The 17,924-nt window shown below is 37.7% G+C and overlaps 1 protein-coding gene across 1 annotated transcript in view; it reads right to left on the minus strand.

The window, feature by feature from the left end:
• Positions 1–17,924, minus strand: part of Abcb11 (ATP binding cassette subfamily B member 11) — an 85,428-nt gene that overhangs the window by 10,706 nt on the left and 56,798 nt on the right. The window contains 5 exon segments of the mRNA NM_001173091.1: positions 938–1,179; positions 2,449–2,652; positions 12,079–12,240; positions 12,329–12,433; positions 15,767–15,937. Coding sequence (NP_001166562.1) covers positions 938–1,179; positions 2,449–2,652; positions 12,079–12,240; positions 12,329–12,433; positions 15,767–15,937 — 884 coding nt within the window.

Here is a 17,924-nt window from a genome sequence, read left to right on the forward strand (position 1 = left end):
TAAAGAGACTTTCCTGGTTGAATTGGGTTATAGCAGAGGAGCAGAGAAGTGCTGGGAGAAAGATCATGGGTAAAAAAGAACTCAGGGCTGGTGAATGAAACCCAAGACACAAACTCTTATTGGAACCACTTTTCCTGAAGCCTTCTCCCCTTCGCCTCCCACTGTTCCCACATACATGTGCACCCAATCTGTAGGCTGCAAGCTCTGGGATGTGAGAAACCTGAGCTCAAAGATATCTTATGAGATAAGCAGCTTCAGGCTTTATTAAGAAAACAGACTCTGGCATTATTAATAAAGGATGTAAGTGGCCCTGTATGGTCTATGTTGTCTCTACCTATGGGAAGTCAGCTGAAAACCTGCTCTCTTCTCATGAGGTGAGTAGATGTCCAGCATGACAGCCCTATGAACCATCTTACTCAGGGCTTTTGAAGTTTCTCACCATTAGCAAGGGTAGTAGATCATAAAAATGATCACATTAACACATCATATCATGCATTTCTTTGCAATGTGATTGTTTTACTCCTCTTGTTGAATGGTGAATTCCATTTCTCTATTTGTTACATCTGGGCTTGGTTATTTGACTTTATTTGGCCAGAGACATCAGAAAATGTGACACATGGAGAGACTTACAAAGTTCTTGCATACTGGTATTTGTTCTCTATTGTTGCACTTAGAACTCTGACACCATTCATGCAGAAAACAAGCTCACCTCCCAGAGAGGTCGTGTGGGGACAGGTGTGTACTCAGAAAGCCCTACTATCTCAGCCCAGATCGGAACTACCTGATAATCCACAAGCTTGAGAAATAATAAATCCCAGCTGTTTTAAGTCACTGAGTGTGGGACAGTTTGTTAGGCAGCAAAAAAGCTAAGTGATGGAACCAGGCAACTCTTTCTTAGAATGTTGCTCTTCTGTGACTTTGATGGGACATTGCTCACCTGAACACATGGCTGTAATGGAGCCCTTCATTGGGGATTAAGTAACCTCCATATCTGTAGGACACAGCATTTGCAATAAATGATATGCCTTGGGAAAAGGCGAAGCAGAGTCCATAAACATTTGCTTTATGAATGGATGTCTTGAATGACTTCTCCAGCTCAGCCTCAAATGCGTCAATAAAGTGCTTCTGCATTCCAATCCCAGTAACAGTGCGGATATTACTCAGGGCTTCATTGGTAATCTGAAAAATGAAAGAGAATTAGGAATAAAAGAGCAAAAATAACTCTCTTTGTGATATTTTAAATACTATATGGATTAGTGCTTCTACAAATGGCAGAATTTGGTACAAATTGAAGGGGGAGTTGTAGCATCTGACAATACAAAGAAGCTGCAACAGGTCAACCCAACTGGACCATCAGGTTATTTATCAGCTAAATTCAAGTTCTATTAGTTTTAACTTTTTTTTTTTTGCCTCTACTTGGGAGGGGAAGAGAGAAGGGTGAAAGAATACCCATGTATTACCTTTGAAATCCTTTACATTTCCTTGCTAATTTCATTTGAAATGTCTACAATAGCTATCTTTAGATGTCTTCTGAGACAAAAGCGCATTTAATAATGTAAATTTAAAATATTATTTTCTACTATCTTAAAAAAATTAACCTGGTCAAAAATGATTTAACTTAAAATTAATGTTATTCTTTTAGTCTACATTATAAATGTGTGTTTCAATTGTGCTCTAAGGTGAATAATCGATCTTTTTAAATTAGAGTCCTACCCTTTACAAAGGCTCAAAGATGGACTACTCTTTACCACTGGCATATAAAACCCTTCGGCTTTGTCTAGTTGGGCAGTGTCGCATCTGTCCCATGAAAGTATACAAAACTTTGGTCATACTGAATTTGTTAAGAGTGAGTATGTGCCTGTGTGGGCATGATTTTTTTTTTACCTTGACAAAAGTTCATACCACCATTCTCTTATTTACTCCTTGATGACCAGATACTAATTAGAATAGACTGTTGACATAGTTAACACCTAAGTATATTTGAAGCCTAAATTGCAGTTCATGATTCTATTTAGAAAAAGCATCTGCCATGAGCCTAGCAGCCACTGAAGTGTGAGAATAAAAGGCCTGTGCCATTAAAAAAGATACTAGTTCCTTCTGTGGATAGCAGGACTCCGGGAAACCATTAACCCAAGAAAATCTAATACAAAACTGAACTACGCTCAGTTTTGCAAGTGAGAATACAATCAATTGTGGTGTTGGACAAGTAACTGTTTTAGAGCAAGTTGCACTTGTAAACCTCTGCATTTACCTCACTATTTTTCCTCAACTGCTGAAATCTGTGCATTTTAGGTCTCTGGCCACAGCACTATACAAGAGGCTGGCGGGAGGTTGCTAACTATGCATGTCTGCGGACTCACAGCTCCCTAAGTCTCTGTATTTTCCACTTTTAACAATTTGCCACACAGCCATTCAACCATGAGCAGAAACTTAAAGACATAGGCTTACCTGTCCTGCTCTCTCCAGAGCCTCTTTGTCTTGAGAAGCAAATCCTGTCAACATTTTGGTCTGTAGGGCTCCTGATAAAGCCAAGAATGGGAAGAAGCACAGTATGACCAGGCTGAGCTTCCAGCTAAAGAGGAAGGCAATGATCATGGCCACTGCGATGTTCACGAAGGAATTGACTATCATCCCAATTTGAGAGCCGGCAGCCTGCAAACCAAAGCACCCAAACCAACTCAGACACAGGGTCTCTTTTGTCAAGTGCCACTATGTGAAAATAATATTCTATACCAAAAATAAGTGACTATCAAATTTATACCCCAAACTTTTTCATTATCTCCAGCAAATAAAAAACCTCTGTACCCATTAAATGATAACTTCCTCTTCCCTTCCTCATGTTGCTGATAAATTCGCTCCAGTCTCTGTCTCTGTAAATTTGCCTATTCTAGGACTCTCCGAAAATATTTGTCTATGTCTTTATTTTACTAATATCACCTTTTCAAAGTTTGATATACACTAAATTATAGTGTACATCAAAATTTAATTACTTTTGAAGGGCTGAATATATTCTATTGTAGGTATATCCCACATTTTGTTCAATTTAGACACTGGAGTTGTATTGTTACCTTTGGCTACAGTGAATAATGTTACTATAAACATCAGTATGCAAATATTTGTTTAAGTCTTTCCTTTAAATTCTTCTGAATATAAATTTAGGAATGGAGTTAATAGATGATATGAAGTTCAGTTATTGATTAATGTCATTTTATGTGTATCAGAGCTGTAACAGCCTTAAGCATGGGCTACATATGTCCTAGCATCTGTGCACTTAGCTTGTGATAATATGACTTATTATTTGGTAAAGATTAAGGTTTATTCTGTAATTACAGTTTTGAAGTTGACATTAGCAATGAAATACTACTCTGATTCTCACTGAATTTAGTCTGTTCAGTGGTACAAAGTTACATGCTGTCCTAATGAACAGCTATTAAGTCAAAGTAGCTAATAAAAATAGATTCAGTCCCAGTGTACTCAGAACCACTGTGATAATACACTATATTGATGTAAAGTATTCTACAGGTTTAAGTCTTCATTTTCATTGCAGCTATTCAGTGACCAAAATTTGGTGCACTCTATGTAGAAAACATGTGTGGGCACAACATATATATATCTCCTTATATTAAGCTGTAGAGACTTTAGTATGTTTAAGATAAAGAAGGTAAAACAACTAAAAACTGTTCATAACCATTAAGTTTTCATGCAGTGCTGTTCAAGAATGTGTATCTTTATGTTGTATTGAAGAAATAAATGTATGAATAAGAATTTGGGCTATAAAGAATTCCCATGTGTCGTTAACTCCTTTGGAGACAGGAGTACAATACTATTAAGGATTTCTTTGTTGTATGGTCATGTTTGTAACAGTAATATTCACAATAGCCAAGTGATGGGAACAACCCAAATGTGTACTATTGGACAAATGACTAAACAGTGTGACTCACACATGTGTTAGCTTTTTGTTACTATAACAAATACCTAAGATAGTTTAAAAAGGATTAGGTTCATCTTGGATTAGTTTTGGAGGTTTTAGCTCATGGCCTGTTGGTCCATTGCTTTCAGGTCTGTGGTAGAACAATACATCACAGAGGGAGTACATGCATGATGGAGAAATCTACTCACCTTATGGAGACCAGGAAGGAGAGAGAGAGAGAGAGAGAGAGAGAGAGAGAGAGAGAGAGAGAGAGAGAGATTGATTCCAATTTCCTTTCGCTTCAAGGTCGTATCCCTCTTGACTTAACTTCTTAACTTCTTAACTTGATTTAAGAGCCCCACCTCTTAAATCGTCACCAATTCACAATAGTTCCATGGGCTAGAAACTAATCCTTTCATAAATGGCCCTTTGGGGGATATTTCAGTTATAAATTATACCAGCATACAATGACTATTTTAACCATAAAAAAGAACGTAGTTCTGATACATGCTACAACAAAGATACATTTTGAAAAATTATGTTAAGTGAAATAAGCCAGACCAAAAAAGATGTTTTATATGATTACACTTATATGAAGCACCTAGAGAAATCAAATTCATAAAGTTAATAACTGAAATAGTGGTTACAAGAGACTAGGGGCCGGGATGGGAAGTTACTGTTTAATAAGTATAGAGTTTCTGTTTAGGATAACAAAAATGCTTTAGAGATGGATAATGGTGATGGATGGACAGTAATGTGAGTGGACTTAATGAAGTAAATAAAGATTAAGGGCATAGGAAACCTACTCAAAAATGCAGTAAGAGAAAATGTCTCTAGGAAATGTCTTAGGAAAGACATGGTCCAGGTACAGGAGGCCGGTAGAATCCCAAATAGAAATGACCAGAAATGATCCCCACCAAAATATGTTACAGTCAAACTGTCAAACATCCAAGACAAAGAAAGAATTTAAAAATCTGCAAGAGAATAATGTAACATCTCATTTTTCCAACCCCATTAGACTTAGGACAAATATCTCCACAGAAATCCTACAGGCTAGAGGGAAGGGGATGGAATGATATATTTTAAGTCCTAAAGAAATAACTACCAGGATCACCAAGAGAGGCTATCCTGAATCAAAGGAGAAATTAAATATGTTCCAAAATAAATAAAAACCAGGGAACCCATGGTGACCAGATAAGCTTTACAAAAAATATTTTTAAGTGAGTCCCACACCCAGAAGTGGAAGAAAGATATAAGTAACTACCATTATGGTAGCACGTGAAAACATCAGTCCCACTAGAAGAGTAGATACACAATGGATAAATAAAAGAGAATCACGTGTCATCAATACAATAAACCATCAAACCACAATGATGAATAAAAAAGGAAGAAATAGAATATTCAAATGACCAAAGAAAATCAACAAAATGACAAGCACATATGTGTACTTTTCATTAATAATTCTGAATGTAAATGATCTTAATTCTCCAATTAAACATTTAGACTGACTGAACTGATTAAAAAGCAAGACTCAAAATATATCTCCTACAAGAAACTTGTATCACCAATAAACACATACACCAGTTGAAAATGAATGGATGGAAAATGATAGAATCCAGAATAAAGGAGGGTAACCTACTTATTTCTGACAGAATGTACTTTAAGACATAAACAGTAAGAAGAGACAAAGACGGTCACGGTATAAGGATCAAAGAGTCAAAATATAAGGAAAATATAATGATCACACATCTATGTACATCTAGTATTAGTATATACAATTTTGTTTTAAAGGAAAAACCAATAAAATAATTATACAGAATTTAATAACAATATAAAAGGAAATTAACAATGGTTAATATGTTGCTTATTTATCTTCAAAACAGTTGCTCAGATTACAAGATATAGGCATGCAAAATTGATCAGACAATGTAAGTACAAACTGTTCTTTTGAAGAACTAAAAGTAATTAGTAGTATGACTGTCTTAGCCATCTTGTGTGTGTATGTATATGTTTTTCTTTTCCCTTCCTTCTTTCTTCCTTTCTGCCATCCCAGTTGGTCTTTCCTTTTGGGAAGTTTCTTTCCCTTTCACAATCTGTTGTAGATTTTGGATCTTATTTACTCTTTCTGTTTATTACAAGGAAGACAATAGGATGCTTACACATATTATTCTGATTTATTTCACTTATGAGTGTGGCCTCAAGTTGCATCCATTTGCCTACAAAAATCTTGAGTTTGTTCTTCTTTATAGATGAGTAGTATTCCATTGTGTAAAAATACCACATGTTTTTATCCATTCCTCAGTTGGTGGGCATTTGGGTTGTTTCCAAGATTTAGCTACTACAAATTGAAGAACATAATTTAATACACCAAACATTATTAGATCTAAAGGGAGAGATGAGCTCCAATACAATAATAATGAGGGATTTTTATACCCTGCTCTCAAAACTAGATCATCCTGACAAAAATCAATTAAAAAACATAAGAACTAAGCTATAATATAGGCTAAATGAACACATTCTCTTCATTAATACATGGAATTTTCTCTAGACTACATCATATATTATGCCACAAAACAAGCTTACAAATTCAAAAAAGATTGAAACCATAGCTTGTATCTCTTCTGATCATAAAAGAGTGAAATAAATAGCAACAAAACCTTTAGAGATTATACAAATATATAGAGACAGAGTAACACAATTTTAATAAACGTCATTGAGGAAGTCATAAGAGAAATTTTAAAATTCCTTGAACATAATAAAATCTATAGGATATAGAAGGAAGATTATAGCACTGAAGGAAGGCAGATTATAGCAATGGATACCTACATTAAAAAATAGAAATATCTCAACTAAACAACCCAATGATGCATCTCAAGGTCTTCAAAAACAAGAAAACAACATGCTAGAAATGCAGGAAAGAAATAATAAAGGCCAGAGCATAAATAAATGAAATAGAGTTTTAAAAAACAAAAGAACAATGAAACAAAAATTTGGTTCTTTGAAAAGTTAAACAAAACTGACAAATCTTTAGCTGGTGGGGAGAGAAACTAAATGAATAAAATTAGAAATGAAAAAGCAGGCATTACATCTGATAGCACAGACACTTAAAAAGATTCCTTTGAAAAACTAATGCTATCAAATTGGAAAATTAGGTGAAATAAACAAACTTAAGAAAACATCTTCCAACAAAGAAAAGCCCAGGACTAGATTGCCTCACTGCCTGCTGAATTTTTATGAAGAACTAATATCAATGCTTCTCACACTATTCCACAGAACTGAAAGGGAGAGAACTCTGATAAACTCACTGTACGAGGCCGGAATTACTTTGTTATCAAATTCTAAAAAGGACATAGAAAGAAGAATGAGGATTCATTCTCTTGAATGGTTTTATACTGTTTTGTTATGTTTGATACTGTCATATAGGAAGTTATGCTCAACTATTTCAAAAAAAGAGACATTATGGTAGCTACTGTTAATTATGGGTTGTCTTGTGGTAAAACGCTGTGTTGCTTGCATTGTTCTGTTCTGATCTGCTTTGTTATGCCCTCTTTGGTCTTAATCTCTTTAAAATAAAAAAAAATTTGAAAAAGCAACAGCAAACTCAAAAAAAAAAGAAGAATGAAGAAGATAAGGAGAAAGAAGAGGAAAACTATAGATCAATAACTCCAATAAACAAAGATACAAAAATTCCTTAGAACTTAAATTCGACAGCACGTCAAAAAGGCAACATATTATGATCAAGTTGATTTCATATCAGAGATGCAAGGATGGTTCAAAATACACAAATCAATAAACATAATCACATAAATCAAAAGATTTATCATATCATATAATCACAATATGTGCATAAAACTATTTGGTAACATTCCTTCATGATAAAAGCTCTGAACAGATTAGAAATAGAAGAACCATGTATCAATATAATACAGACTATATATGAAAAATCATTGTTAACATTATAGTGAGTGGGGAAAAACTGAAAGCATTCCACTAAGATCAGGGACAACACAGAGGTGTCCACTGTCATTATCCTTATTCAACATAGGACCATGGTTCCTCATTTTACAAACTTAATTCTCCATGATTTTGGTCCCAAAATGAATTGGTTGAGAATGAAATAAAATTTTCACATAAGGTTTAATGTAAATAAGGTTAATCTGTTATGAATCATACATATATTTTAACCATAAAAATATGAAACAAAGTACAATACAGTACAGCATGAAAAGAGAGAACATTAACCTTGCTTGAGGTGACTTGTGGGTTGGAGGACAGGAAGATGTGTGAGGTTGTTTGGAGGGAGACATTGGTGAGATCTTTAAGAATTTCTTCTCTTCTCTGTCTCTTAGCTGCAGGATCAATTTTGATGAAAAATCTGCCTAATGCCACTTGGGTTTCCCTGTGCTGCATAAACCTCTGGTTCACTGTTCATCAGATTCAGCACCGCTCACTACAGTTATGTTGGAGTGGTTCTCAAAGAAGCCCTGGTACTCATTCCATTTTTCTATGATGGATTTTATCACATCACTGCTAACCTCCTCCCCATCTTTCTCTTGCTCAGTGGAATGCTCTTCAACAATCACCTTTTGCTGCTTACTCTGGAGCACAGCAAGTTTCTCCTTATGGTCCTCAACAAGCATTTCTTTGTGTACGTCATCGACATCCAGACCCATACTCGTGCCCATAATCACAATCTCTTCCACTACCTGTGCATCAAACCCTTCAAAGTCATGTTCGGTCTCAAATTCTGGCCAATGTTTCCTCTAGGCTGAGTTAAAGGTCCGCCGCATAACATCTTGCCGGACTTTGTCAGTGAAGTTGATGCAGTGGAAGTCACTAAGATGTTTCTTCCAGAACCCTCTCAGAGTAAAGGATGTCTCTTTGGTAATATTAAAACAGAAGTGGAGAAGAGCACCTCTGTGCCCAGCTTCTTGAAGTCACAGATCACTTGTTGGTCCAAGGGCTGCAGAAGAGGTGTCATGTTGTGGAGAGGATTTTGACCTTTATGAAGTCATACTCAGCATCTATATCATCCACCAAGGCTGGAGGATACATGGGGCATTGTCTGTCAGAAGAAGGCACCTTCAGGAAGTTGGTTGTCAGAAAAAGGATTTCTTAAAAGTAGGTGTAAACACCTCATGCAGCCATTCCATGGACAATTGCCTTGTGATCCAAATTTTCATACCAACCCTCCACGTGACAGGCCTTGCTCACATTCTGTTCCTTGAACGCATGTGGGCTCTCGGCATAGCACACCAGTAGTGGCTAAATCTTCAGATCAGCACTTGCATTGCACACAGCAAAGGGCCAATTGGTCCTTCATGGGCTTGTGGTCCTCAGTGTCTTTCTCTTCTGAGTGATACAGGTTCTGTTCAGCATCTTCTTCCAAAAGAGCCATTTCCTCACAGTTGAACACTTGCTGAGTGACATATTCTTCCGCCTTCGTTAACTCCCTGAATTCTTCCTTGTAGGTTTCAGAAGCAGCCTTGTCAGAACTGGAAGCTTCACCACGTCTTATCACACTGTGGATGCCACTTCTCTTCTGGAATGTATCAAGCCACCCTCTAGGGCTTTAAATTCAACCACGTTGCACCTGGAGAGGGGTTTGCTTGCAGTAAGTCACGGTACAGTTTCCTGGCTTTTCCACAGACCATCGCTTCACTAACTCTATCACTTTCCAGCTGCTTCTCATTTAATCACACTGACAAAAGCTTTTCCACCTCTCCCAGCACTTGCGTCCCCTGCTTGGCTAACACCAGTACTCTTCTTGCCACATCAGCTGCTTCGATGGCATCTTGATTTTCAAAATAGTCGAGATCATTGACTTTGCCATCTTGTACTCCAAGACCAGATCAGTCCCACAAATATCACACTTATGCTTTTCTACAATTTATTTTCTTCAAAACCTTCTTACCACTCTTGCTGTGCACTTTCTTGTCACTATCTTTACCACTCTGCACATTCTTGTTACATTCCTAACTGCTCTGCACATTCTCATCAGGTTTATTACTGCTCCACACTTTTTGTAACACCACGATTGCTCTGTACTTGCTTTGGATCCAGACTGGATTGAGAATTGTATGTGTTAAAATCACATAAAAAAGCTTGACAGGAGGTGTATACAGGTCTCTCTGTGACTGTGATCTCAACTAGAGGAAGCCATGACCACATGTCAGAGCAGGAAAGATGGCCATGTTAGAGTTCATGTGAGGAAGATGTCTGCAGCTGTGTTTGTCCCCCAGTGCAGAGTTAGAGGATGGGAGCAAAATGTTGCCTAATGTTTCTATTGATGAACCAAATTCTTCTGAACAAAAGCATTCATGAGCCAAAGTACTACTGTACTAGAAATTTTAGCCAAAGCATGAGGCAAAGAAAAGAAATGAAAGGCACACGAGTTGGAAAGAAGAAGTCAAATTATCCCTGTTTGCAAATAATGATTCTATGCTTACAAAAACCTAACGATTCCACCAAAGGTCTATTAAAACATAAATTCAGTAAAGTATAAGGATAGAAAACCTGCATACAAAAAAGAGTAACTTTTCTATATACTAATGATGAATTTGCTTAGAAAAAAATACTAAAAGATTCACAATCTCATTCACAAAAGCACACACACAGCGAGGGGGAAAATACTCCAAGCCAGAGGAATAAAAAGCCCACAATGAAAACTGCAAAGCACTAGACAAATTAAAGAAGACACTAAAAGGTGGAAAGGCCTCTCACTTTCATGGATTGGAAGAATTCATGTTAAAATGTTCAAAGCCATCTACAAATTCAATGCAATCTCCACCAAGGTACCAATGATATTTCCCACAGAACTAGAAAAAAAAATCCTAAAATACATATGGAAGCACTAGAGGCCCTGAATTGCCAGAGCAATCTTGAGCAAAAAGAACAAAGTTGAAGACATTTCAAAACAGGTGGTTTTCTTTCTTCTTATTTACAAAAGCTTTGGGAGGGAAGGGAAGTGGTGGGGAGGAGAAAAATCAAGATACATTATATACAGGTACAAATTCCCTATGATGAATATAATCACTATATATATATCAAAAGAATATCAATAAAATTAATTTTAAAAAATAGGTGATTTCAAGACATGCTATGCCACTCTAACAAAAACAAGTTAGTACTGGCATCAAAATAGAAACATAGACCAGTGAAACAAATTGCAAAGTACTGTAATATGACCCTAAGTCTATGGATATGTGGAAAAAACTTCAAAGGATCAAAAAGATAAGTGTTTCTAGGGATTTTCCTCTAACAGGATTCTAAGTCCATTGAAATGCTCTCATACCGTTTTCAATATTTTTGGTTGAGACACACTGCAGTGCGGGGTTATCCATCTAATGTGTTTAATTTCTCCTGAGTTTCGTGAACCACAGTTCGGTTTAAAAATATCCATCTCTCTTTTTCTTTTTCAATACAAGTGGAGACAGATGTTATGAGGTACATTTGGCTTCCTCACTTTAATCCAAACACCTGGTTTGCACAGGCACAGCCTCCTCTCGCTCACATGTGGTCAGTCTCTTAAACAGGGCTGTGGGTACTGGGATTTAGAAACCAGAAAGCTCTCTGGAGAGTGCACAAGTGCAAACAGCAACCACTTCTTTCTTTCTGTTTCCTAAGTGGGAACTTTCAGAGACTGTTTGTAACAGCTTCTCTGTCTTATGTTTAATCATGCTGGGCACCCACCATTTACTTCCACGAAATGGTAGGAACTGTGGCTCTCACATACCCAATTCAGTAGTTCCTCAGTGATTATCAGAGTGACCTATGGTAAGAACATCTACCCCAGTAAACAGGCCTCTGGTCTTCCCCTCCTATGGTCTGAACACGTCCCTCCAAAGTTCATACTGGAGCCTGATCCCCTCTGTGGTAGGCTTAAGTGATGGGTGCCTTTGGGAGTTGCTTTGGTTATGAAGACTCTGCCTTCATGAATAGTATCAATGCCATTCTCCCAGCCCCTTAGAGCTTCCTGCCAGGTGAAGAAGCAGGGGGGATGTGCGTCTTGGAATCTGGGAGAATGAGCCTTCACCAGACACTCGATCTGTGGGCGCCTTGATATTGAACTTCCTACCCTCAGACCTATGAGGAATAAATTTCCATTACTAGTTACCCAGGTATTTGGTTGTAGCACTGCAAATGGGCTCAGACAGGCAAGTGCTTACCCCTTGAACTTGGGAGGCATCTGTAGCAAGCTTTGTGGCCAGTGTCCCAGGGCTATTTCTGAGGTCATCAAACCAGCCAATTTCTTGCCCTAGCATTGCCTGGAAACCAAATTTACGCAGCCTTTTTGTGAGGAGTTCTCCAGATTTAGCAAAAGTATATCCCTAAAACATAAAGAAGTCTTTGGTGAAACTTTAACATAAAGAGGAGGAAAAATACCTAAATCACTTAATGAAAAATAAAATTCCTTACCTGCAGAAATTGGGTTAAAAAAGAGACACAGCCCATTGTTACAAAAAGCAGGCACACACCATCGATCTGTGACCTTTGCTCCTCTTTATCAGGAAGTGAAAAAGTCTGAGAGAGAGCAAGGAAGAAATTTTATTATTGTAAACAGTACACAATAAAGACATTTAAATATGTTTAAATAAAAATTCTCCTAACACGTCATTATACATTTGTCCAAAACTGTAGGCTGTACACTGAGAGTGAACGTTAATGTAATGGGATGGTCTCAAGCGTCAATGCAGGTTAATCAATTATAACAAATGCAGGGAGTGTTTGAGAAATCTGTGCCTTCCTCTTAATTGTGTTATCAACCCAACAAACCAGTGGTGCCATCATTTTCATTGCCCCTGCTATCCCCATGGGCTACAGATTTCAAATTTAGCCCATCTAGTTCTTATTTTATAGGTGGAAAACAGAAGCCCAAAACTTCCAAGTATGTGCCTCACTTCATTCAGCTAAGAAGCTTCCTTGGACAAGGAAATGTGTATCTTCTAGTCTCCAATGCAGTGGCTTTCTTCTGGGCACGTTCTTTTGGCTTCTGGCATTGTCCATTTTCTCAATTTCTCAGTGTTAAGAAACAGAGTATTTAGTTAATGTTAAAATATGTACAACTGTCCTGAGAGATTGGGCATCTAATCTGTCCACAGCCTTTTCCCACAGTCCTGCACTTCATGAGTTCTTGGTATGATCATATTATTGGCGTGCACTCCAGGGGGCTACTCATCCATAGACTGCTGGGTGGTTAGACTGGCTGGAGTTCAGGGAAACATCTTTGCTATTTTTGGAGTAGTTAGTGTGCTTAAGGGAAAAACAAACATCCATTAAACTCTTGCTCTGTGCCAGGTATCAGAAATGTGGTGAACTAGTTTTAATTTAGTATTTCCTTAAATTAGGATTCAATTCTGGTAAGGTATTTTTTCCCCCTTGGATGAAGAAACTAAGTCCCAGCAAAGGTAAATTCCTGCTGAAATGGACACAGAAAGTACAGAGCAGAGACCTACGACAAATCTAGATCTAGCTGACTCCCAAGTCTATGCTTTTTCCTAGCACATTACATCTAAACTGCAGTGGTTGTTACACTTAATGCATTTCCCAAGTAAGACAGGCACAAGGGAAGGGAGACAGATGAATTATGCCTTATGTAGACAGACCAAGGCTCAGCTAGCTCAACAATCCAGCTCCTAGATCAATCATTTACCAGGCCCATGTCCCACAGTGTGGTCCCTTCACACCACATGTGGCTATTTGACCCTACAGGCAAATCCAAATGAAACAGAGCAATTAAAAACAGCACAGGATTATAGCTTGCAAGTGAGAGCATCATGAGTTTACTGATGAATTTGTGATAATTATGCTGAGACAAACAGAAACAATCTTCTTTATTAGCCAGGAAAGATGGTGGTTTGCTGAGCAATAAAGATGAATTCTCTTAGATATAATCTTTGTCGTCCTTTATTTCATATTTGAGGAAATCTAGGCCAAGGAAGGCTGACACATAGGTTATGGTAAGCAGCTGGCAGAACTGGTTTCAGAGGAAGCTGTCCTGTGGGGAATTCAGGATTCTTCCTACAGCAGCTCACATACATGCTTTGAGTGAATATGTGTGCATATAAATTTTATTCTGCTATTATAGGACAGGAATGATAGTTGGTAAAGAAAGCTGGCGTTCTGAGTTTCTTTTAAAAAGCAAACACACAGGATGCAGCTTCAATCTTTTCAGATTCACTCCAATCCCTCCACCTCCTATACCTGCCTCATTATCCACTGAGATTTATTTTCAGAGCATTGGATACCAAGGAGAGCCAGGTCTTCCTGCTCTCCACCCTGTCCCCAGAACAAGCAACAGCACCTAAGAAACAGTGACCCATACATATCTGTTGCACGGTGAATGGATTTTTATGTTTAACATTTGTCTTGAGGAAAGTACCATACTTGGCATGGCATTCCCAAGCCCCTAGCAAGGTGTCCAATACAGCTCTGCTGAGTGAATACAAGACTACTACTTTATGTTTGGATGTTACTTACTAGGAAATTAAGGAATATAAGTGAATTACTTAAAAGATGTTCAGCATACAAAGCTGCTGCACCAATAACCAAGAATAAATCCCCCCAGGTTCCCTGTTTCCAATATCCTATCTCCCAACAAATTACTACATGATTTCCTCACTTACCACCAGGGGGCAGTGTGAAAAAGGACTGGCGAGGTCCTCCCTGCACAATTGACCTGATTATTCATGTTGTTTGTTGATTATTCCTGTTTTTCTGTACAGTTCATGTCCACAGGAACGTTTTTACGGTTTATGACTTCTTTGGAGAGGTGATGAGACAGATATAGAGGAAGGAGCCAAGATTTTCTCACTTACTAAGCTCTGAGGAAGTATTATACAGGCAAACCCTCTGGATGCTTCGCCTCAAACAAGTTATTAATGTTTTTTAGGTTCTAGGCTTTCTTCTTTGTTGACCTCACAGGGTGTGTGTGTGTGTGTGTGTGTGTGTGTGTGTGTCCACTAAAAATATGTCGGCATTCTGATGACTAGTTTTCCAATAACAAGATTTCTCAGAAAACGGCAGCAGAGTGACACTTGCTGAATTTGGGTGCCAGCTGTGCCACTTGCTGTCTTAAATTCTCTGAACTTTGATTTGCTATTAATAAAATGGGAGTAATAAGAATTCTTGTCTCCGTTGGGTATTAGGAAATATAAATGAGTCATCATACATAAGGTGCTTAGATAATACTTAATAAATGTTTGTATTTATTATTATAGTAATAAAGTCAAATAAGGAACAGAAAAACTCCTAAAAGTAAAAAACAGAAGTGAACTTATTATCTATCTCTGATTATTTTTACTTTTTTCTTGCTTTTTCTCACTTCCTCTGCACATTCTTATTTTAGTACAATCAGTAAGAGAACAGAGAATTACACATTACATACTAACACCTGCTGTTATAGGACAAGCTCTGTACCTTAGCTATTTAGCAAGATTAAAAACTGCCCTAAAACTCTTTCATATTACTCAACAAACCTGCTTTGCATTCTGATTTAGTTTGCATAAAGATAAGCTTCCCTATTCAAAGTAATTGTAGTGTGTGTGTGAAGGGTGTTGCAAGTTGAGCCAAGAACCTTATACATCTGTGCAGGGCATAAGCTACGCGGCCCTGATGGCACCTATGGGCATGCTAACTGCAGGAGCACCCTGGTGGACCAGACGAGAGCACTCAGCTTTACCTTCTCATCTTCTGTGGTACAGACTCAGGGAAATTTTCATCCTTTAGACATGAGAAAAAGGAGCTAACAAAAAGAGCTAAGTAAATTAAAGCAATGAGCTGACCTAACAAATATGATAACAGCCACTGATACACAAAGAAGTGAGGAGAATAAAGCTTTTCCAGCTGCTTGCTTACCCCAATAATCTGGCTGAATAAGAAGGCGTATAGGGGTGAGACTGTCCCATTGACGGCTGCACTCAGACCCCCTACCACCATGTAGGGCCATTCTGGAGCATTGAATTTCAGAATCCTTCTAATGGGGGCAGGCTCAACTTCTTCTTCTTCTTCCACTGGAATGACCTTGTCCTTGAGGGAAAAGAGGACTGCATTAATCATCTGGATATACACACATATCTTAAATATACTCTTGTATTAAGTAGCAGACCCTTTGGCATTCAGATACAAGTCACGGTTTGATTGGTTCTGAGTGACACCAAAGATCTATCGGACATGGTGGCTTGTTAGTCTCTCAGGAATGGTTTTGAATTGTTGCACAGCACGCCATGGCTTGGATGGGATGGACCTGAAAGAATGCACAACTGATGGCAACTTTATAGTTCCCATCTCAGAATCACACGTGGATTAATACAAGGAGTAATACATACATTGGGTCTTTGAAATAATATTTAAAAAATATGTTATAATGTGTGTATATATACACACACATATATATGGGGATTTAAAAATTTTCAAGATAATCACTAGATTATACTAAAGCTCTAATAATAGACTAAGGCACTAGATTTATACTAAAGCTCTAAGACAGGCAGCATATCTAGAACAAGAAAATTTAAATAATTCATTGAGTGGCATCAATAGTTATTATTTACTTATTTTCAGTAAAGTTTCCCTTAATTAGTGCCCCAGAAGTAAGTGATACTATATATGGATTTTGAAATTGCCCACATTTTTCACAAAGAGTGAAAATAGGTATCCTCTATTCTGGTTTTTAAGTTACTATTAAAGTATTCAAAGGCCAGTGTTGCATATTGAACCCTATTACTTTGTCCCCCATTTTTCCTTGCCATCAATATTACTCAATGCTCTATGTTTAGTCATTTTTATTCAATAATTTATTTAATTTGTTGCTCATTTTGTTTGATAAAGAGTTCTAGATGGTTTATATAGATTTGCATAGATTTGTGTTACTTTTTCTATTAAAATACACTAAAATGTCTACCTAAAACAGACTATAAAAGTATTAATGATTTGTCACTTTTTCTAATACATAGTGATTTCCCTTTTAGGGAAAGACAACAGAAATAGATAACAACAAAGGTCCTCAAAAATTCACTCTGCTTATAAAGTCAAAGATCACATGACCAATTCAGTTAAAATGAAAGGCTGGTGTCGTGTCCATTTCATTATAATTCAAGCCAAGTAGAATCAAGGAAAGTAGCTTAGACTAGTGATGAATGTGCTATTACCTCAATTTCTAGTTTTCTCTCGGCTGCTCTCAACATTTGCATTTTGCAGTTATTCAGCAGTAATTTCATCATTCAAGCAGCAAATTCTCTGTCCAATTATTTCATCTCTGACAGCTTACAAACTTCAGACCATCCATGCCAGAGAAAAGAAAAGTGCTTGGAAAAGCATAGATGGAACAGAGCTAGAGAGAAGAGGCTCTTAGAGGAGCCCCATGTGGACATCAATGGAATCTACCACTAAGAGCTTTAGTTCTCTGGGCCTTGATGCCCTTATTCTTAAAAGAGTTGGACTAGGCTGTTCCGGGAGACAGAATTCCTGGAGCTATCATATTTTTGCATATCTTGTGAACAAACAAATTGATTGGCTTTGTTCAGGTTATTTTTTTCAAGGTTTCTAACACAGCAAACAGCCTTGGAAGACTGAGAGGGTGTCTGTTCTCCCCACCATTTGCTCATCTGCCCATCATGGCAGAGAGGCGTCCCGGGTCTAGCCTTCTCCTTATGTACCATATCCCAGTTCTTCTGCTGCTGTATACTGGCCCTCTCTCCTCCATGATCAGGATTGGGGATTGAGCTGGGGACCAGTGAAGAAATGCTGGACTGTGTCTTCATTACTCGACTGCTCTAAGTAATGAAGTTCTTTATCTCTGCCTCAGGGCTCTGGTGTATGCATTCAGCATCTATGAACTTGTGTCAGGCTGATTATGTAGCTTGTGATAGAGCAAAATATCAGATCTTCTAGAGTTCTAGACAGTAATTGGGGTCCAGACTTGGATGTTCACAGACTCATGAGGGTTAATGATTAAAAATACAAATTTTGGGGAAGTCTCATTACCTGAATTTCAATTTAAGAGGCCTTACATGTG

Source organism: Cavia porcellus, unplaced genomic scaffold (genome assembly GCF_034190915.1).
Source record: "Cavia porcellus strain 051 isolate PalLab524CR breed Dunkin Hartley unplaced genomic scaffold, mCavPor4.1 scaffold_12, whole genome shotgun sequence".
Lineage (NCBI taxonomy): Eukaryota > Metazoa > Chordata > Mammalia > Rodentia > Caviidae > Cavia > Cavia porcellus.